The 22,704-nt window shown below is 42.9% G+C and overlaps 2 protein-coding genes across 5 annotated transcripts in view; one reads left to right on the top strand and one right to left on the bottom strand.

Annotated features, from left to right (window-relative positions):
- Positions 1 to 22,704, top strand: part of l(2)37Cb (DEAH-box helicase 16 lethal (2) 37Cb) — a 551,956-nt gene that overhangs the window by 349,373 nt on the left and 179,879 nt on the right. The gene's annotated exons all lie outside the window — the stretch shown is intronic.
- The window catches only part of LOC144116084 (multidrug resistance-associated protein 1-like), a 194,839-nt gene that overhangs the window by 116,493 nt on the left and 55,642 nt on the right, over positions 1 to 22,704 (bottom strand). For all 3 annotated transcript variants that reach the window (XM_077650745.1, XM_077650744.1, XM_077650746.1), the window contains one exon: positions 1,795 to 1,911. In XM_077650745.1, coding sequence (XP_077506871.1) covers positions 1,795 to 1,911 — 117 coding nt within the window. The remainder of the gene's footprint in view (positions 1 to 1,794; positions 1,912 to 22,704) is intronic.

A 22,704-nucleotide genomic window follows, 5' to 3' on the forward strand; every position in this document is an offset into this window, starting at 1 on the left:
AATGTTCTATTTTTGTCAACCCGAATTGCATTGTCCACGTAGAGCATCCTTGTGTCGTAACAAGTGTCGTTACTTTATGCAAATAACTGTCAGCACTTTTGAGGAGCAACAAATTTATATTTTTAAAGCACTTGCTTCGAAATTGAAAGTTGTTGAAATTGAAATTGAAAAATTGAAATTTGTTGCTCTTCAAATGTGCTGACAACTATTTGCATAAAGGAACGACACTTGTTACAATATAAGGATGCTCTGCGTGGACAATGCAATTCGGGTTGACAAAAATAGACCTTTCCGTACTCTTGACGAGCACCTCCTTTTTCAAAGTGGGTTCTGACATGGCCACTCAACTCTCTTTACGAAGAGCAAGAGGCCTTTAACGAAATATGCCCCACAAAAAAAAATATCTGACGCTCTCCCTATCCTGGAAAGCAAAGCAGAAAATAACAGTACGCCTTTCTAACATACCTTCTTTTAATATGTGTAAAACGCACTTCCTCGAATAGACAGTTCCTTCTTTCATAGCGTATTCAGCTCTAGGAAAGACCGCCACCGTAACCTCGCGACCGGAAGTTTAATGATTCTCGTATCGCGTATATCCACACTGCAGCACGCGTGGCTTGACTGGGTAAGCACATTAGCTGGCGCAACCACGGTTAACCGCGATAACCAAAGGCTAAACACGTTTACACATTACCAACGTGACCGAGGGATCGCCTTACACTTTCAGTATAACTTACTGTTCAACTTCGCCGTTTGTTCACTCATGACTGCCACAAATCAGAGAACAATTCAGTACTTGCTATAGCCACCGCTGATGGCGGTTACCCTAGAAAACAGATTCACTCGTCTTTGCATTAGAAGAAGCCCGTCCGTAGTTTGAGCCGCCAGTGGGTAGGAAAAGCGATGGCATATGTTTTGTTCTTTCCTTTAGAGACTACTACTCAGTCCCTTATGAACGGGCAATAAGAGTCAACACAAACGTCCCAGACTAGCAATCACTGAACAACTGCTGTCAAGAAAAGTTGTTTCATTTAGACCGAATTCTTCTGATAGTGCTGGTTGTGAGTCTTTTAGCGAATAGGATTAAAATGATCACAGAATACCAGCATTGAATTTTCATTCCTGGATACCACGTAAATGTCTGAGCACTGATTCGGACTTTCTAAGAATTTCAGCCGACAGACATAAGCGGCACTCAGAAATCCCACTATTTTTCTATCGATTTTTCCATGCTCTCGTTTTAGTAGTGTGGCTAGCAACTTGCTGAACAGCAAGAGATCCTTGTTTGAAGGGCATCTTGGGTGCATGTGAAAGCGTTCGTTTCAGCATTCAGCGGCCGTTTACAGAAATTATGAACGCGTAGCAGACTGGTCAACAGTGATAATAAAACAGTTTCTGAACAATTTGACTGGCATTTTTTTGTGGTAAGTAGCACTAAATTCGCCATTAGCGGCATCTCTGCAGCTCTCTCAAGTATTGTAGCCTCAATGCACAGCAAAAACGCTTTCTTTCAGACTGTCCTGCTCGATATCAGCTGAAATAGCCACAGCTATTGATATTTACTTGGCCCTCTGTCAAGAAAACGATTCATTACGACATATGGCAGGTGTACAAGTGACCTTGTGCAACATGCTAGAGTACGTGAACTGTGAGGCAGATACGAGCACCGGTGAGTAGAGAGACCGTCGAGTGCCGCGGAGGCACCGGCATGGAACATGCTACAAGTCGCCGGTTCCTTGGCGCTACCGGCAAGGCGCGCTCTAGAGCCATGGTGCCAGGCGTGGAGCCGCTCACCCGCGTGTGAGGCAGGCGTCCAGGTACGTCACCAAGTCCTTGCACTTCATGCCCCGCCTGAGCAGCGGCAGTGCGAAGTCCGTGTCCTTGTTGCCCCGCATCAACTCGCGGAAAAGCCTGCGTTCATGGTAGCGGACAGGAATGAAGCGATGAGTACATTCAGTTTGAGTCAAGGAAATCTCTTGATTCTACTTGGGTGCCTTATGAATAGAATAACATTTATTACTCAACTGACCTCAGTGACAAACTTCGTTTACCACGTAACGAGGGGCTTCAGTCAAGTCCACGTTTTACGGCGAAGCTGTATACCTCTGCCGTCCAAGAAAACTGTCGTGTCATCGACGTCGTCAGCAAAAAACGGCAGGCTATAAACTGAATACTACTCCGAGTAGACAAGTACCCAACAGCATAGAATTGATATATATGTAAAAGAAGTAAAACGAGAAAAACAGAACACAAAAAGAAAAAATTACTTAAGAAAATTATGCAAAAATAAAGAAAAATTAGAAAAGCTACAAAACAAAAATAAAAATAAAGAAATAAAAACAATGTAAATGGTAAATCTTTTTACAAAACAGGCATGCAGCTCAGTACTCGTTTTCGTTAAGAAAAGCACAAAACAAGCATCAAAACCACATGATGGATGATAAGGCGCCTGTGAACAAGGAGAACACCGTTTGAGCAATGCAACAAAACCAAACACCATTGATGATTCATGCACTGATTTTACCTTAGCAAAGATTATCTCTACAGTTAGAACTGAAATAATCAGTGTGTATCATACTGATCACAAATCAGTCATGACTGTCGTTGTGAAGGGTAATATAAGTACATTTCATTGTTCTATGGTTTCGCTCTCAGTACAGCCACGCGTGTGAAGTTTCAAGTGACGTCGTAATGAGTAATTGGGTGTCGTTATATAGCTTCGCTGTCCAACCACATTTAGAGCGTGGATTGGCGCCATACTTTTTTGCACGTCATTTTAGTTTTGAGACAACTGTAGAATATTAAAAGATGCCGTTACAAATGTATTGATAGGAATGGTCTACCGATTAGATGTTCAATAAAATCTTGCTTTCAGAGTTCGTCCTACGCTCGCAACGACTAGCTGAGGCCACCCTCCCCCCAAAAATGAAATAAATGTGACGCGTTTATGACAATTATTAGGTGGACACTATAGGCATCCCTAGAAGGTGTTTGAGGATATGTTGATCATTATGATACGATAAGAAAAAAATCCATTCATAAATGCTTGCCATTGAAAAAATGCGCTTGTGCAGGATATCTAGGAATGTTCAAACTCTAAAAAATTGCGGCCTGCCGTAGCCAAGCAACATTGGCGATAACGTCTGCGAACAAATATGAATACATTCTGAGACATAGTGTTCTTTGTAATAAGAATTGGTTTCCTGACTTTGAAATCACTGACGATACGCGGACGGTGCAATTTACAAGATGCCGGGGAAAAGAGACGTTGTTAAACATCTCCGAAGATAAATTTTCCCGCTCGCTCTTGCAGGCTTCGAATGAAGAGCGCGAAGCTCCAGAGCGGGACGAGACGGCCTCGGCTGACTTGTGCTCATAGCTCCATCGGGCTGCGAGAATTCAAGTGCGTAGCACGATTACTTAAGACTAGAGCGCCGAGGTACAAAAGACAAGACAAGAAAAAGACACAAAACGCAAGCGTTTGTGTTTTGCGTTTTTTGTTTGTATCGCCTGTGTTACCACTGCGCTGTAGTCTTAAGTATGCACGACCAACTAGCCAGCCAGAACGTGTTACTGCGTAGCATGAGTTGTCGCAGTGAAGCCCTGCCAGGTTGGAAATGTTCATAATGTGCTCTACAGGACCAAGTTTTGAAACATGGTGCCCAGTATGCAAGGGTGATTCAGATAGGCCGACAAGGTGGCAGTGTAGCGAGGCCAGCAGCTTATTTCCTGCTAAGTCAGCTGCGAGAGCTTGCGAGCGCAGCGCGGCATTAATTAGCAGTAATGAGGATTATACTTAAACCTAATATATATATATATATATATATATATATATATATATATATATATATATATATATATATATATATTAGCAGACAAGGTAAAGTAAATGAGGGGCCCGTTTGATAAACTTATGAAGGGAGCCGACAGTCACCGAAACCAAGGTTCATAAGGGAACGTTATTTTTTTCTTTTAACGTGTAGTGCTTATCAGTGGGATAATATTACATACATTATTAAATCGCTTAAAGAAGATTACTTATAAAGCAGCAGAAAAAACAACCATGCCGCCGGTAGGATCCGAGCCCACGACCTCCGAATATTGCGTCCGGTGCTCTACCAACAGAGCTACGGCGACGGCTGTCGAATCTGCTGCTCTCGTGGGTATTTATGTCTTGCGTGTAAGCGAACCTTGAGAGTGTTCACCAGCGCCACCCTCGTCCATAGCGGTGGACGTAGCACGTCCTGTAATACCGCAAGTGTGACGTAGAACGTCATCTAACGGTGAAAGCGGAAACTGGGCGAGAGCCCTCTTATGCTACCTATGGCATCAAGACTGCCAGAACCTGGACCCCCGTTAAGCTATTAGCAGACAAGGCAAATGACATGAGGGGCTCGTTTGACAAACATATTAAGGAAGGAAACATGAAACCAAGGTACATAGGGGAATGTTTTCTATTTTTTTTTAAATTTCTAGTGCCAATCAATTGGTTTAAAGAAAATTATAAACCAGCAGAAAAAACAACCATGCCGCCGGTGGGATCCGAAACCACGACCTCCGAATATCGCGTCCGGTGCTCTTACCAACTGAGCTACGGCGACGGCTGTCCAATCTGCTGCTTTCATGGGTATTTATGTTTTGCTTGTAAGCGAACCTTGAGAGTGTTCACCAGCGCCACCCTCGTCCATATATATATATATATATATATATATATATATATATATATATATATATATATATATATATATATATATATATATATATATATATATATATACACACACACTAGGTGTTTCCGGAAAGGTGATCACTCGTGTTACAAAAGAGGATTTTTGAAGTAAAAAGAACCTTTTTCAAGCATAATAATGCCAGCGTTGGTGGACGTCTAAGAACCGGCGAATTATCTTAACTAGCTAAGTGATTAGCTAAATTCTTACAGTTAGCTTTTTAACTAATACTAATAGGCACCTGATTGCAATTATAGATTTGTAGCCGGGCGTTATAATAGCCATATTAGTTTGTAGAATTTCGAGCACGCCATTATTCTCGCCGCTGTGGCACGAGAAAAGTTGGCTACATGTTCTAAAAAACACGGACTTTCGAAAAGTACACAGGCAAAGCAAACCCTCCAGTGGTCGCAACTTGTAGAAATAGCCAAATTAATATCGAGTGGACACGGAGGCACTGCCGTGACAATGTCGCCTGACGTTCCGCTGTTCATGCAGGTTTTGTGCGCGTGCCGAAGTTTCTTTGCTAGAGACGCGCCAGAATCATACGACGCCGGACGCACCAAGCTTAGCTACGATGCGTGCCTACCGCGACATTTCAGTGTGGGCGGTGTTTCCAGTCAGTCTACAGAGGGCACCTGTACCCAGGATCAACGACACGTGGGTATCATCTTCAGCTCACCATCCGGGGGCACGATGACGTCTGAACGCTTGCCCAGAATGCATCGGCAGCTGCATGCTATAAAAGCGGGACTATCGCCTGCCAGCTTCAGCGGACACGGCGGCACCGCCATGACATGGTCGCCTGACGTTCCGCTGTCCATGCAGGTTACTGACCAAAAAAAGGCTTCCATAGCGATTTTCTTGGTCTTGTAGTGCTGTCGTGTCCACGAATTATCGTTGACTGTATATGCGACTCTTTTTCCGTTGCGGGCCTGTTGTTGGATCTCTCTGGCGATGTGGAGAAGAATCCGGGACCTATAACGGACGATGTGTGCAAGGAATTGCTCCAGAATCAGAGGGAAATTTTGTCTCAGCTTACTGCGGTTCAAGAAAAGCAAGACTCGTTTGAAAGAAGAATCCTAGACATGCAGAACCGGCCTCTTCTTATTGAAACTAAGGTACAAGGCTTAGACGAGACCCAGAACGGGCTCGCTGCTCTTGAAACAATTGCAGCTGAACGCGTGGTTGATACTTATAGTCTTGTCAAACATGTCGAGGATTTGGATAATCGTTCACGACGAAATAACCTTATTATTAGAGGCATAGCAGAAGACTAAAATGAAAACGAAGAAACCCTTTTAAGCAAAGTAAGAGATGAAAGTTTTAGCTCTACTCTAAACGTGAATGTAACTTCTATTGAAAGAATTCACAGATTTGGCAAGAAACTTTCTTGTAAAACTCGATTAGTCATCCTGAGGGTGGCTGGCCGTAGGGATAAAATGAAAGTTATGCAGAATTGCACTAAGCTAAAGGATACGGCTTAGAGTATTAGGATTTTTCTGAAATAGTGCAGGGAATAAAGAAAAAACTATGGGAATTGGCAATTGAGGAAAAGAAGGCAGGAAAGAAGGAAAAGCTTATGTTTGATAAATTGAAGGTCAATAACACGCTGTACAGCTGGAATGAAGAGCGTGAGGAAAGGTTCAAGCTGGGAAGCGATTCAAGGACAAGCAATAATTGACAAGTGCAGAGTCAATCAACATGTCTGCGTCAAAATTATCAACGTAAATGCGAGAAGCGTGTTAAACAAAGCGCACTCGCTTGAAGCTTTAGTTATGGATCAGGAACCTGACATTGCCATAATTACGAAAACTTGGTTGAACAAAACTATACCCGATAGTGAAATCGCACCACTTGGTTATGCGCTGGTTAGGAGGGATCCAGATGGAAGAGGCGGAGGCGTGGCTCTTCTGGTCAAGAGTAACATCGTTTTTTCCACTTTAGAAGTACCAGGTGATATTGAGGCTGTATGGATTAAAACGAAATTGAATAATCGCACTCTATTCATTGGTGGCGTATACAGAGCTCCAAACTCTCCTGTAGAACATACCTTGCAATTAAGAGTATTCATGGAAACGTATATGAAAGAGCAAGACAGCATACTGTTACTAGGTGACATTAATCTCTCAGCTATTGACTGGGATTCGTACGTGGTCGGAGACACGGATGTTTTTTCTGCTGAGGTGTTTTTGGATTTAGTATTTTCCGACAATTTAACTCAGCTTGTCAACGAACCTACTAGGGTATGTGCGACCAGGTCATCAGTACTTGATCTTATTTTAATCTCCAGTGCTTTGACAACGTATGTGAATGCATACCTTCTTGATGAAGGCTTATCTGATCATAAAATGGTTATGTTGTCCTTGCACATGTCCTCGTACTACATGCACCAGGAATCAAGCAACCAATATCTGGACTTTCAAGCCGCTGATGATGTTAGTGTTTTGGATTACCTGGAAAGGTCGTTTGATAGCTTCATGTCTATTTCATGCCTATTTATGAATCAAATGGTGCCACTGATGACCTGTGGGACATTTTTCCAAGATTACAATGCATTGTATTCGGCAATTTATTCCTGTGAGCGTGAAAAAGTGCAAACGAAAGCAGCCACGGATTACACGGGAGGTACTTCGTGTCAAACGGAGGATTAAAAGGAAACGGAAAGCTTATCCTCGAGACCAGAGTGCCCAGAACAAGACTTTACTTCATAACATGAGGCTAAATCTAAATTGTCTCTTGATGGAATCCAAGGAGAAATTCTTTAATGTAACACTGAAAACTTTTCTTCGTTAATTACCTAGAAAATTTTGGAGGTATGTAAACCCCACAAAGAAGCAACATAAAGCTGAGGATGAACGAAGTACTCAAGTTCGTGCTGAAAATTTCAATTCCTTTTTTTTTCCTCCATGTTCACCAACGATTATGGCATACTCGCATACTTTTATGAATACTCTGATCGCCCTCCAGTCTCTGACTTTCTGATCAACGAACAAGGATTCCTGAACCTTCTTCTGCGCATTAACACAAAGAAATCCACCGGCCCCGACAACATCCCGAATAAGTTTCTATATAGGTATGCTCAGTGGGTCGCTAAATAACTTGCTATTATTTTTCAATATTCGCTTACCCACGGAACATTTCCTACAGCTTGGAAACAAGCCAAAAAAATTACGGTTCACAAAAGTGGGAGCACATCAGACGTAGGTAACTACAGGCCCATTCCTCTTACGAGCACCTGCTCCAAACTGCTTGCGCACATAGTCTGCAATAATCTCTCAAATTATCTGAAAACTTACAACTTATTATCACAAGTGCAACATGGTTTTCGTAAGGTGTCTACAATAACGCAGCTTGTTCAGATAGTTGAGGATCTTTCACAAACAATAAATATCCGAGGACAGATTGACATAATTTTCTTAGACTTTGCCAAAGCGTTTGATAAAATTTCACATCCGAAAATCTTGATAAAGATGAATGCAATATTTAGAAATTCCAATTTTACTAAATGGTTTACATCCTACCTTCAGTCTCGTGAGCAGCATGGGAGCTGCCACTGCGACAGCATGGCCAACACGATTCTTCTGTTGTCACCGAAGCATGCCCCATTTTGCGGTTTGCTTCTTCCTGGCCCCTTCGCTGCTCTTCGGACCATCGTTACCTAGATACGTCGTCATGACTCCTCTACCCGACTGCGCATGCGCCCTTGAGCGGCCCGCAGATAGCTTAAATCCACCTGGTTCCTTCGACCACACGTTTTCATTCCCTGATGGAAAGGTTATCACCGGCTTCCCTGATAACTTCCGGTCAACCATGTCAACGCCCATTCCCACCGACAGTATAAATTGGCTGCACTCCGTCTTCTGCGTCAGTGAGCATGGGAGCTGCCACTGCGACAGCATGGCGAACACGAATCTTCTGTTCTCACCGCAGGTGTTTGGTTTGGTTTATAAGGGTTTAACGTCCCAATGCAACTCAGGCTATGGGAGACGCCGTAGTGAAGGGCTCCGGAAATTTCGACCACCTGGGGTTCTTTTACGTGCACTGACATCGCACAGTACACGCGCCTCTAAATTTCGCCTCCATCGAAATTCGACCGCCGCGGCCGGGATCGAACCCGCGTCTTTCGGGCCGGCAGCCGAGCGCCATAACCACTCAGCCACCGCGGCGGCTTCACCGCAGGTGTGTAGACGCTCTTCTTTGTACGCTAAAAATTCCGACAATCGTTTTCTGGTCGTGCTCCCATGCACACATACGCACTGTTATTTAATGAGTGATTACTTCGATGTAGCGCAATTGTTGCTTTTTTCAGGAAATATTAAGACCAATCCCGGCCCCAGCTTCGCTCAACGACTGACGACACGGATAAGACTGACGCTATGTATCAGATGCTCAAAGACATCAATGAGCGTACTCTAAACTTTGGTAAAAGCCAAGATGAAGTTTGGGCTGACAGTAAACAAATGAAGACAAGCCAGAAAAACATTGAAATTAAGTTCTTAGACATATTTCGCCGGCTACAATCCCTCGAGAATAAAATAAGCACCATAGATGTCTTTGAGCAAAGCCTTTCAACCATTCAAAGTTCCGCAGGAGATCTCATCTCCTAACAGGCTGTTCTACAGTCTCGCATAGACGATCTTGAATATAGATCGAGATGGAACAATCTAATTTTGCGTGGATTCCCTGACGAACGTGAAACATGGAATGCAACAGAGAAAAAGGTTGTTTCTGCCTTATCTCCGGTCGCGGACCCTGATTCACTGTCCCCATGCATAGAGCGTGCTCATCGTTTTGGCTCTTTCAGCCTCGAAGTGTCGCCCTATTATCGTTGAGTTCTGTTCCTTCAACATCGAGGAAAATATTCTGAACTACCGTGATATTCTTAAGGAAAACAATCTTTCCGTATCTGAGGATTTCTCGTACGCTACTCGCCTGGCGAGGAGCCGACTTGTCGAATTTGGCAAAGGGCTGCCTTACTCACCGAAGTTCCAGCTTCGCTACAACAAGCTGTTCTTAAACAATAAATTCTACATCTACAACGAAATAAATAAGAAAGTTTAATTATTAATTCCGTCACGAGCTGATTTACAGCCCAGTCCCGAACCACAAGGCGGCTCCTCGCGGGATGTTATTCAAGATCCTTCATTCACCGTCACTAACACGCCCTAGGAATGCGAGAGGGGAAGTAGGATATTGTCACCGCCCCGCAGCATATCTGTCTTAGAAGCTAATGTAAGAAGCAATATTAACAGGCGTGACTTTTTGCATTCCCTTACTGACACATGAAGCGCCGACATCATCGCGCTCACCGAAACATGTTTTCATTATAAAATTCACGACAGCGAAGTAATAAATGATTGATCGCACTTTTCAGTTTTCCGTTGCGACCGCACGCAACGCCAAGGCGGTGGTGTTCGGCTGGCTATTTGTAAAAATATTAGGTCATATCCGGTACACATTGATTACAACCTTGAAACCAAGTGGGCCTGCGTTGAAATCCACCACCGTAAAATAATGCTTGGTCTATGTTATCGCCCCCCGAACTTCACATCAAACTTCTGCGAACAGTTGCACGATGCTATTAATAGCGCCTACTTCCGACATCCTAATGCTGATATTTTTTTACTCGGTGACTAATTTCCCGAACATTTCCTGATCTTCCAGTTCGCCTACTCTTAATCTGTTCTCTTCTGTTAGTAACGATTTCTTCAATCTTTGCTCAGTCTTTTCGTTATCTCAGTTAGTCACTCGACCTAATAGTTTAACGCAAGCTACCGCAAACACCTTGAATTTAATACTAACATCACGCCCCGATCTCGTCCCGCTTGTAACATACATGCCTGGGTTAAGTGACCACTTAGATATTCATTTTGAAATATGTTCTCACCTCTTGAAACAGGATAAAAAGTGATCAGGGACTACAACAAAGCTAATTTCGAGGTCATTAACAATGAGCTGTCTCTATTCCTTGACACCTTCCTTGATGGTTTCGAAAACTGGTCAGTAGAACATAATTGGAGCATCTTCAGTAACAAAATCCAACAACTAATCGATAAGCATATTCCCCTACGAACCATTTCTTGCTACTCAAACGGACCTTGGTATAACTTTCACCTCAAAAGATTATCGAAGAAGAAAAAAACGCGTTTCGTAGTGCTTCACGTTCTTCTTCAGACGCCCAATGGACCGCCTATATGGCGGCTAATAACGCATATGTAACCGCACTCAAGAACGCCAAAAGTAATTTCCTCAATAACACCTTATCCTCGATGCTTACGAATGATACCTGAAAATTCTGGCGCATAGTTAACCCGAGAAAAGTCGCCTCAATTCACTTAATAGATCCTGACGGACTCCCTATACCGGATGCAGACTGCCCCGATGTATTAAACAAAACTTTCAGTAATAACTTTGTTATTTATTCTGTCACAGCATTACCATCCCCTCAGTCATATGCGTACCCTATAATGAACCCCGTGTGCATTTATCTTAGCGGCATCATGAAATTATTAATTGACAACATTAAAACATCATCTAGCCCCGGCACTGACCTAATTAACAGCAAATTTTTGAAAAGCACCCGAACGTACTCATCACTTATGCTTTGGAAGATTTTCAGCAGTCCATCGACTCCTGCACTCTTCCTGCTGACTGGAAAGTCGGGAAGGTGGTCCCGGTCCACAAATCATGTAGCAAAAGTTCTCCTCTCAGCTACCGCCCAATTTCATTAACAAGTATTCCATGTAAATTACTAGAGCACATCCTGTACTCCCATATCGCTAACTTTCTGGAAACTAACTCGCTCTTCAGCAGCGCCCAGCACGGTTTCCGATAATTTCTTTAATGTGAAACGCAATTAGCATCATTCGCTCACACTATTCATATTATCATTGATAAAGGCTCAATAGCTGACTGCATATGTCTTGATTTCAAGAAAGCTTTTGAAAAAGTTTGTCATCGACTCCTCCTCTTGAAACTAGACAAACTAAACCTTGAACCTAACATCCTACTTTGGCTTGAACAATTTCTTTTAAACAGTTCCAGTTTGTACCATCCAACAATCGCAACTGCTCATTATGTTCCATTGGTTCTGGCGTGCCTCAGGGCTCTGTGTTAGGTCCTCTGTTCCTAATATACATTAATGACCTAGCTAACTGTGTATCCTCTAACATTAATTTATTTGAAGATGATTGTATTGTCTTTCGGGAAATTAACAATTCGGACGATACTAATGCCTTACAACATGATATGGATGCTATTACTAATTGTTGTGACTTGTGGAAAATGGACCTTAATACATCTAAATGTAAACCCTTACGTGTTTCTAGAAATTCCTGCAGTCCTAGCGTTTATTACCTCGAATCCGTCATTTCCTATCGTTATCTCGGCACCGAAATCTCTTCCGATATTACTTGGTACCTTCACATTAGCACCATAATTAACAATGCTAATCGCATGATTGGTTATCTTCGCCGTAATTTTTCTTCTGTCCCCAGCTCGCTTAAAGTTCTCCTGCACAAGACACCAATCCGTAGCAAACTAGAATACGCTGCATCCATTTGGGACTCCAGCTGTGCTAACCTAACCTGTGCCCTGGAGTTTGTCCAGAATAACTCCGTTCGTTTAATTTTGCATAACTACCATCGTACTGCTAGCATATCATCAATGAAAGACATGTTAAACCTTCCTTCATTAGCTTCTCGTTGGAAATTTTCTGGAATTTGCGTATTCCATAAAATTTTTCACATTTGTCCCAAGATTCGTAGCGCACTCATCCCTTCGCCTTCGTACATCTCATATCGTCTGGACCATGCACACAAGGCTGGAATTGCTCCACTCAGGACAAAGACATGCAGGAACTCCTTCATTTCTCGAATATCCAAAGACTGGAACAACCTTCCCAGATCGATTGCCAGCATTGTAGACATTACTCATTTTAGAACCACATTAGCCACCATTGTATATGTCGATCATTGACTTGTCTGCTTCGTGTTATCTTTTCTGTATTGCATTTATCTAATTCAACAACTCCCCTCTGTAATGCCCCAGGCCATGAGGGTAAAATAATGAAATAAGTACACAAAAATTAAATTCAGGTCTAAACCTCCTACGACACAGACTGACTTAGCGCAACGGAACGAGGGCGAGAAGAAACACGAAACACAGGACGGGCGCTGTCCTGTTTTCGTGTTTCTTCTGGTCCTCGTTCCGTTGCACTAAGTCCGTCTGTGTCGTAGAAAGTATGCACCAACTAGCCCACATCGAAATCCTCTTAGGTCTAAACCTGTTTGGTCTGGAGTACCTCAAGGCAGTGTTTTAGGGCCTCTGTTATTTCTAATCTCTATTAATGATTTGCCTTCTGATATAACCGTTCCAGTAAGATTGTTCGCAGACGACTGCGTCATATATAGTAGGGTTGACTCTTTAAGCGACCAGCTAGACCTTAACAACAAATTACAAAACATTCTAAACTGGTGCAATGAATGGCAAATGTCACTGAACCCAGTAAAATCAGTGTAATTATCACAAGGAAAAAGGTGCCCCTGAGCTATAATTACAGTATCGGTACACACGAACTAAAAAGGGTTACAGAATATAAATATTTAGGCTTAATACTCACACCAGATTTGAGGTGAAACACGCACATCAATGAAGTAAGTAGTAAGACAATTAAATTCCTGTGGGGACTCAGGCGCAGATTGTATAATGCAACTCCTGAAGTGAAAACCATAGCTTACAAGGCGCTAATAAGGCCAATTATTAAATATTCTAAATTAATATGAGACCCACACACCGCAACTAACAGACATAAATTGGACAGGATTCAACGACTGGCTTCAAGATTCATATTTAATGAATACCAGCGCGGGCACTCTCCTACTGAACTATGTAGGCGTGCAAACCTTCCCCCCTTAGAAATAAGTACGAAGTTTGACCGATTAATATTTTTATTTTTAATTATTCATAACCAGCTTAAGATTAAATTACCTGAATTTTGTGTAATTTCACCTGACTAACGATCCAGACACACGCACAGTTTACACATAAAGCCACCGGTTACACGGAATGATGCTTTCAAATACAGCTTTTTTCCAAGGGCGATTCAATATTGGAATGAACTACCGGATTCAGTTGCCATATCTTCATCTGTCAGTGCTTTTACTGCTTGGTTAGAGGCTCTCATCTTCCCTGACATGAATGCGTCTAGTTTCTGATGCGTCTAATACGAGCGTATTTTTTTTCACTTGTTTACTGCATAGGACTTTATGCATATACTACCACTGTTTTGCATTGTTGTGTTTTTGTTGTCGACTTAGAGTGAGGCTTACATTTTCTTTGCTGTATATTTTTCTCCACTCCTGTAAAAGCCCTTCCTGGGCTGACAGTATCAATAAACAGACAACAAACAAACAAACAAACAAGCCGCAGCGGCGAGAGTAATGACGTTTTTGAAATTCTACAAACTTATATGGCTATTATTAGCGGCTGGCTACGAATCTTTAATTGCAATCAGGTGAATATTGGCAAGAGTGAGAAAGTTAACTTTTAGATTTTAGTTGATCAGTCAGCTAGTTAAGATGATTAGCCTGTTTTTTGACGTCCGCCAGCGCTGGCATTACTTTGCCGGGAAAAAGTTTCTGTTAATTAATTAATAATAATTAATAATTGGTTCTTGGGGAAAGGAAATGGCTCAGTATCTGTCTCATATATAGTTGGACACCTGAACCGCGCCGTTAGAGAAGGGACAAGGGAGGGAGTGAAAGAAGAAAGGAAGAAGGAAGTGCCGTAGTGGAGGGCTCCGGAATAATTTCGACCAACTGGGGATGTTTAACGTGCACTGACATCGCACATCACACGGGCGCCTTAGCGTTTTTCCTCCATAAAAACGCAGCCGCCGCGGTCGGGTTCGAACCCGGGAACTCCGGATCAGTAGTCGAGCGCCCTAACCACTGAGCCACCGCGGCGGGTTTTCTGTTAACCTGAAAAATCCAATTTTTAAAGAAGAGTGATCACCACACCTGGTGTGTACGTATATATATATATATATATATATATATATATATATATATATATATATATATATATATATATATATATATATATATATATATATATATATATATATATATATATACACAAACACCAGGTGTCGTGATCACTCTTGTTTAAAAATAGGATTTTTGATAAACATATGAAGGAAGCCAAGTCACCGAAACCATGGTGCACAGGGGCATGTTTATATTGTTCTCTTTATTTTTTTTAACGCTACGATTAATCTGTTGCTTAAAGAAAATTAATTATAAAGCAGCAGGAAAAATAACCATGCCGCCGGTGGGATCCGAACCCACGACCCCCGAATATCGCGTCCGGTGCTCTACCAACTGAGCTACAGCGACGGCTGTCCAATCCGCTGCTTTCGTAGGTATTTATGTTTATTGCGTGTAAGCGAACTTCAAGAGTGTTCACCAGCGCCACCCTCGTCAATAGCGGCGTCAATAGCGGCGTAGCACGTCCTGTATTAACCGCGAGTGTGACGTAGAACGTCATCTACCAGCGAGGGCGGAAACTTTGCGAGAGCCCTCTGATGCTACCTATGGCATCAAGAATGCCAGTACCGAGACCCTCGTTAAGGTATTAGCAGACAAGGTAAACGAAATGAGGGGCTCGTTTGACAAACATAGGGAGGAAGCCAACAGTCACCGAAACCATGGTTCACAGGGGAATGTTTCTATTGTTCTCTTTAATTTTTTAAAATGCTACGATTAATGTGTTGCTTCAAAGAAATTGATTAGAGTAGAGCACCGGACGCGGTATACGGAGGTCGTAGGTTCGGATCCCACCGGCGGCATGGTTGTTTTTTCTGCTGCTTCATAATTCATATATATAATGGAGACAAGTTTCGCAGCGTGAATAAAACGCACACAGAAGACAAGGAACAAACAAGACAGGACTGTGCTTGTTTGTTCTTTTTCTTCTGTGTGCGTTTTATTCATGCTGCGAAAGTTGTCTCCATTATGAACAGCAACCAACTAGCCCAATCCACCGTGTTACTTCATATATATATATATATGATGGATATATATATTTATAATGTATATATATATAGCGAAGTAGGTACTTGAGAAAGACACCTTCACTGTCCACGTTTCGGCCGCGGTGCGGTCTTCTTGAAGACTACAGTGGTGTCGCGTCAGATTGACGTTTTAAAGCTTTGTGAGCTCCAGAGGGGGGTGAAATGAAAGGTAATACCCCTGTCACATTAGCAAATTTAATGTCATTCCAATCGAATGTCATTAGATGCCTCGATTGTCATTCGGTGTCTTTCGGTGCTACACGGTAATAAATAATGTCTTTCGAAAATTATGGCAGTGACGATCAGTGAACAAAAAATAGTACAATTCAAGCAGATCAACGCGCATAAAATATGTTGCAAATGGTTGTGTAGTGTTTTGAGAGCGGGTGAGAACATTTCTGATCAATAATATAAGCTTAAAATATTATTTCTGGCCATTCTGCGGCAATTCACCCATAAAAAGCCAAGCCAAGTACAAAGTCAACCACAAATCCGAAAAATGTAAACAAACAAAATGGCTGACACGGTGGCGCGCGGCGACGCGTGGAGCGTGGAAATGACTTGTGAAAGGTGAAGTGCTCAGTGACATCTTTAAGTTCTTGCGAGCTCAACGAACATGTAACGCCAATCAGCAAGAAACACGCAACCCAAAATGATCGGCGGTCGCGGGAAAGGCCCTGCTTCACGGTCGGCTGCTGCTGTTGGCTACTGCTGGGACCGAGAGTAATAGCTATCCACGACAGCTACACGTGTGAAGAAGTTCGCACCAAAATTAACATTTTTAGCAAAACTAAATAGATACAATTTCTAACTTTGACAATGCGCACACATTTTTTCGCGTCGCTTGTTTCTGCTGCGCGTATGGTGTCCAGAGTACACATTCGGTTCGACATCGAATGCGAATGAGTTTCGTGAACTCATTGGATAGCGAATGTCACTCGACCCTAATGACATTAAATGTTCCCGTGTAGCAGCAGATTAATCGCAATAGGTGCGAATGCCATTCGAAACGAATGACATTAAATTTGTTAGTGCGACTGGGGAATAAGACTCTTAACAGCAGTTGAAAAAAAATAAAAGGAGTTTGAAGGGAGCAGACACAGATTATATTGAGGGGAGGAAGAAAAAATGAAGAAAGTGAAAGGAGAGAAGAGGAAAATGTCTACATTTCCAAAGGTGCCACCACAGTCATTGCAAAACCAGCATTCCTTGTTCGCAGGGTCATCGTTTTAGAATTATCAGCAGTAACGGCATAGACTTTCACGACAATTGCGAACATATGCGCAATGTGCACTTAACAAAGCGCTATCCCTCTTAAGCAGAGCTTCAAACCTGAAGCGTAATCAAATACTGCAGGGGAGCCGAAAAGACAATCGAAATGATTACACGACAAATCTTATTTTTAGATTTAACAGTGACGCACTGAAGACAAACAGAATTATTAGTAAGCACTTTAGTACTTTAGCATCCTCCAACATAAGCGAACGACTAACATATTTACATGCGCACCCTGTATGATCTACAGGCGTGCCAAAAACATTCAGAACCATCTAGTCCACTTCAAGGAACACAAAACCCCAAAATATGGATGTCGCCCATGTGGTAAAGGTCGCTGCAAAGTTTGCAAACACATGCAGACCACGTGTCCCGCAACGAGTACGAGGTCATGTTTCCGGCACTCATCCAACGGCAACTTTTACTGCGACGCATCAAACATTATTTGCCTTCTTGAATGCACTCGGTGTAACCAGCAATACATAGGACAGACAGACACTACATTCCGCATTCGATTTACCAATCACCGCGCACACACCAAGTCTCTCCTATATCTTCCCCTATCTAAGCATGTAAACGCAGAAGGACACTCTTTTGACCAAATAAAAGTAAAAATTCTCAAGGGGGCTTCAAAAACACGCAAGAACATGAACAACATGAATCCTATTTCATCAACAAGTTTATTCCTAATCACGAAGGTCTTAACGGAAGGCCTGGAGCTCTTTTCTTTTATCCACATCGTTCAAACAAAATAATTCTACATTTCTCATAAATGAGCTGACCTTGGTATACCCTTTATAACTCGTGTTAAAGATCTCAGGCCTTCATACCATTCCTTGCTCACCCTATCTTGCCTCGTGCAGTATTGATAAACAACGCTCCAAAAATAATTCTGATACCTTCACCGTCTTTTCTTGATAATTCGCTTTATCCTTCTTTTTCTCTTTTCTTTCTTGCGAGAGTATGAAAGCTTCGCACACAGCCTAGCCTCGCCGACAATACAAAGAGTTTCCCTCGGCGAACTCGGTTGGACGGCCCACGGAAGGAGAATCAGCCAGGCGGCGGGGACGAAACTTTGTTCTCTTAAAGGCGGAACCCTCAAGTGCATTCTTACAGACACGCTAGTGACGACGTAGCAGATTTATTCCCAAACATATCCATCTGCCCGCTCCCAAGAAATTAGTTCAGTGCAACCCACCCAAAAACGCCACCTTTGTGTCAGTTGCGCAGCGGCGCCGTTTTGGCCACGCATCGAGAGTGGTTCCCAACCTTGTATTTCGTTTGAATTCGTAAGCTCGTCGGTGCCGCGCTACCCATGTACCCCGCACCACCTTCCTCCCCCTTTCTTTCTTTTCGCTATCTCTTTTTTTCCTTACTCCCGCAATCTTGCTCCTCTCTGCTCCCTTCACCCCTCTTCTTTAATTTATTTAGTTTTTGATATCTTGCTGCTCTTCGCATGTGTCGTTTCTTTCCGCTCTCTTCTGCAGGGCACAAACAGAAAACTTCAATATGACGTGATGCCACCGCAGTCATGAAGAAAGCCTTTATTAGATTTTAGATGTGCAGGCATTCTAAAAATGCGCTTGTTTTTTGTCGCAAACATTAATCGTACTCTATTATTTATAGAAAAATACGGAGGAGGGCGCTTCACAGAGGAGAAGAAAAAGATACAAGATGAGACGAGCACGAACGAGCAACGAAGTCTAGGTAAAGGATTACAGATGCCGGCCATGGCCGGTAGCTAGCATTCCAAAGCAATTTGACATGACAAGGCGGATACAAAGAAAGACAATTTTTTCAGTATGGCACACGGCTGAACTTTAACTTGGAAATAATTTTAAATGTTGTCCTCCCGGCCTTTTTATTTATTATGTTTTAGTTCTAGTGGTTGTGTTATTTTCGTAGCCCGACTTTTGATCGCATCCAAGAAAGCGTTTTACCATGCTTGTTCAACGCTGCAGCGGTGGTAGTATTTAGTTTATTTTTATTTATTCACAAATGTTGCAGTCACAAAGGAGGCGAACTTCGAAACATGACGCATTAGTGGCACAGGCAGATCAGTAGCTGTGGATGTAAAATTTAATATAAAGAAAACTAAGGTAATCCACAACAGTCTAGCAAGAGAGCCGGAGTTCACAATTGGTAGCAGGTGCTGGAAGTGTTAAGGTAGTACGTCTACTTAGGGCAGGTAGTGACAGCAGATTTGAATGACGACAGGGAAATAGCTAGAAGAATAAGAACGGGGTGGAGTGCATATAGCAGGTTCTATCAGATTATGAATGGCAGTTTACCAATATCCCTCAAGAGAAAAGTAAGTAAAAACAGCAGTATGGCAGTTTAGCAAAATCTCTCCTGAGAAAAATAAACAAAAACAGCAGTATCTAAGAGGTTCTCACCTACGGGGCAGGAACGTGGATGCTTACGAAACGGGTTCAACCAGCTACGAAAAGAAAAATGACAGGCGTAACGTTACGAGACCGGAAGAGGGCAGAGTGGGTGAGGGAACAAACGCGTATTAATCACATCCTAGTCGAAATGAAACGGGACGAATGGGCTTGGGCGTGGAATGTAATGCGAAGGCAAGATAAACGATGGTCCTTAAGGATAACGGAGTGGATTTTAAGAGAAGGCATAGTGTAGCAGTGGGCGGCAGATAGGTGGGCGGATAAGATTAAGATATTTGCGGCGATAGGGTGGCAGCAGCATGCGCAGGACGGGGTTTATTAGAGCGATTTGGGAGGCGTTTTTTCCTGCAGTGGGCGTAGTGAGGCTGCTACTGATGATGATGATGATGATGACTGAAGGAAGTAGCACTACCCCAGCAGGACAGTATACGTGCTGCAGTAACACCTGATGAAATATTTTTTCATGAAAAGATTCCGGAATTAAAGTAGGTATCTATGGCGTTGTTTAAGAAAAGTAGAATTTTTGATTAAGCTTGGTCTGTGAGAAATACGGGTGTATCAATTTGGAGTGGCTGAGTCTACTTTACCTATGGAGTGCAGAAAAAATTCGGTATAACGTAACCAACTAGATTTGTTTTGAATATGATTTTCACCCTGGCAAGATGATAGCGCTCAAGAAGGAATTTAAAGTTGAACTGCCTTAGCGCGAGCAATTTCACCGACAATGGTTTGGTTTGGTTTATTGGCGTTTAACGTCCCAAAGCGACCCAGGCTATGAGAGACGCCGTAGTGAAGGGCTCCGGGAATTTCGACCACCTGGGGTTCTTTAACGTGCATTGTCATCGCACAGTACACGGGCCTCTAGAATTTCGCCTCCATCGAAATTCGACCGCCGCGGCCAGGGTCGAACCCGCGTCCTTCGAATCAGCAGCCGAGCGCCGTAACCACTCAGCCACGGCGGCGGCTTGACCGATAATCATAGAACATATCTGACAGAGAGGAGCGGGATGCACGCTAGTTTAGCACGGTCCTTGGTGGTGTGAGGACCCTGCACTGACGCGGCACGCTCGAGAACCGGTACTGACGATGTGTTTAGAGTTGACAGAAATTATGCACTGTTAATAGGTACATAGTAGGTTGGTGCTCGTATCAGGAATTAGTATACCCTAAGAATTGGGCTTCAGTCCAAACCGCTCAAAGGTTAAAAAATTGGCGTCAGAGACGATTCATTTAGAACTATTTTTAGTCACAAAAGCACAATTACTAAAGAGCCGCCGCTGCAATCGCTTCTATTCATTGGCTCCAAATACAACAGGTACGATACTTTCCATAGTTTATCGGCCGGTCAAAACGAACAGGAAAATTGCGCAAAATTTGCAATGTCAAAACGCGAATAGCCCATCCCGGGCTGTAGGAGTATAAGAAAATACTCCCACACGCCGCAACCGGGTGGTCGCACAAAAAAAGGGTGTCCCTGATGAAGCCTTCGTTTTCGGTGTGCATTTTTTGCCACAAAAAAGTGCTCCCTTTAGTTTCTCCTCATACGGCGCCTAGTGGCAACAAAAGTGAACTAGACCTAAGTCTGAATGCCACTAACGCGGTGTGGGGCTTTCATAACTTTATTTGTGAGCTACTTAAGTGCTTTATGAGTAACTATATGCACGATATGAATCTTTCTCCTTGCGATTTTAGTTAACAAACCGTAAGTACAAAATAAATTTTTCCTGCATCCATTTATCCGGGCGAAGAAAAATTGGATCACAGTGATTTTGTCCTTGTGCATTGCTCGCATATTCTTGTGCAAGAAAAGATTTCCTGAGAAGAGAGTTACCTCAAAGGGATGTGCCGCTTGGCAATGCGAAGAATACCCGCATGCAGTTTATTCAACTAAGGCATACGGCCGAAACTAGTGGTGCCCGCGGCGGACGCGAGATCTCTGTCGCTAGAAAATCTTTCTAAGGAACTCACCTGCAAGCATACACTGCTGCATCAGCTAAATAAAGTCATAATCTGCAGCTAAAGCCATGAAATATCTTGGCCTACCTTTCTGTGGTTCACCGTACAGAGTCATGTCTACAGGCTCCTGCAGAAAATGCGGCCTTTCCAAATTACTTATTCAGCTATGGCTGTGCCATGAAGAAGCTTCGTTATTCAAAAGGATAAAAATAAACAGCATAATGCCTTCAATTTGGCACAAAAAATCACTAAACATCTGCATGATGTTCGACGTAACATGAACGGCAGAGATGACCTTACAGTAAACCACATTGCCACGTGCACAGCAACACACGGCCTCTGCGCTTAGTCGAAACAACGACGAAGCTGTGGTCAGCTCGAGAGGAGCGCTCGGTCTAGCCCTGGCTCTGCGATTAAAAGGACCGACCTCGTTCTTCCGTTCTCCCCTACGCCAGCCTTCACGGCTCTCCTTGAGTCGTAACAATATTATTCTCATGCATAAAACTTGAACCACCGAAGAAAAATATTTTACTGTATTGTACAAATGCGCATTCTTCGTCATACAGCATTGATTTTCAATGAAGATGCACTTGTTGATATGCCATGAGTCTTTAGCTTTTTAAGGGAAGCTGGTGTCTTTGAAAAGCTGTGAATTTTGACCCTGTGCCTTGGTACGCATGGTCATACACCTCAGCCACATTCTCCTTCCTGAGAAAAAAGGCTGAGGTTTTTGTTCAATTGTTTGGGAGCCTCGAGGTCCTTGCTCAGCCAACGATGGTCGCTGAGGTTACCCGACCTTCTTTAACGCGTTTAGTAGCAGCCATTTTTGACGTTCCTTTGTTACCACAGGGTAGCCAAAACTAACGTTTTAGGTCGCGTACAGCACGGATGATTTTTCACATTTCTACAAATTTCCGGAATAAGTTTACCTATACCGTGATCTTCGCGCATGATGGCATCAGTTGCCAGTATGCCGAAAAACCCAGCACAACACAACGTAACATGAACAAAGGATTAATAAAGAAAGCAGCGCAACACAGCTGGATAAAACCAATGGCATCGTTTTGCGTCGTGTGCAGCTCCTCATGGTATTGTTTAAATACCCTAGCGTATATGGTATGCCAGAAGATGAAGAAGAAAACTCCGAATCCTTGGAACACGCAGGGAACGAAATGTCGTTAAGGATAGTTAAAATTGAATGAGGTCGCAATTGAACGAATCGATCGATTAGGCAAAACAGAGGTAAACAAAACAAGGCCAATAA

Source organism: Amblyomma americanum, chromosome 1, assembly GCF_052857255.1.
Source record: "Amblyomma americanum isolate KBUSLIRL-KWMA chromosome 1, ASM5285725v1, whole genome shotgun sequence".
Lineage (NCBI taxonomy): Eukaryota > Metazoa > Arthropoda > Arachnida > Ixodida > Ixodidae > Amblyomma > Amblyomma americanum.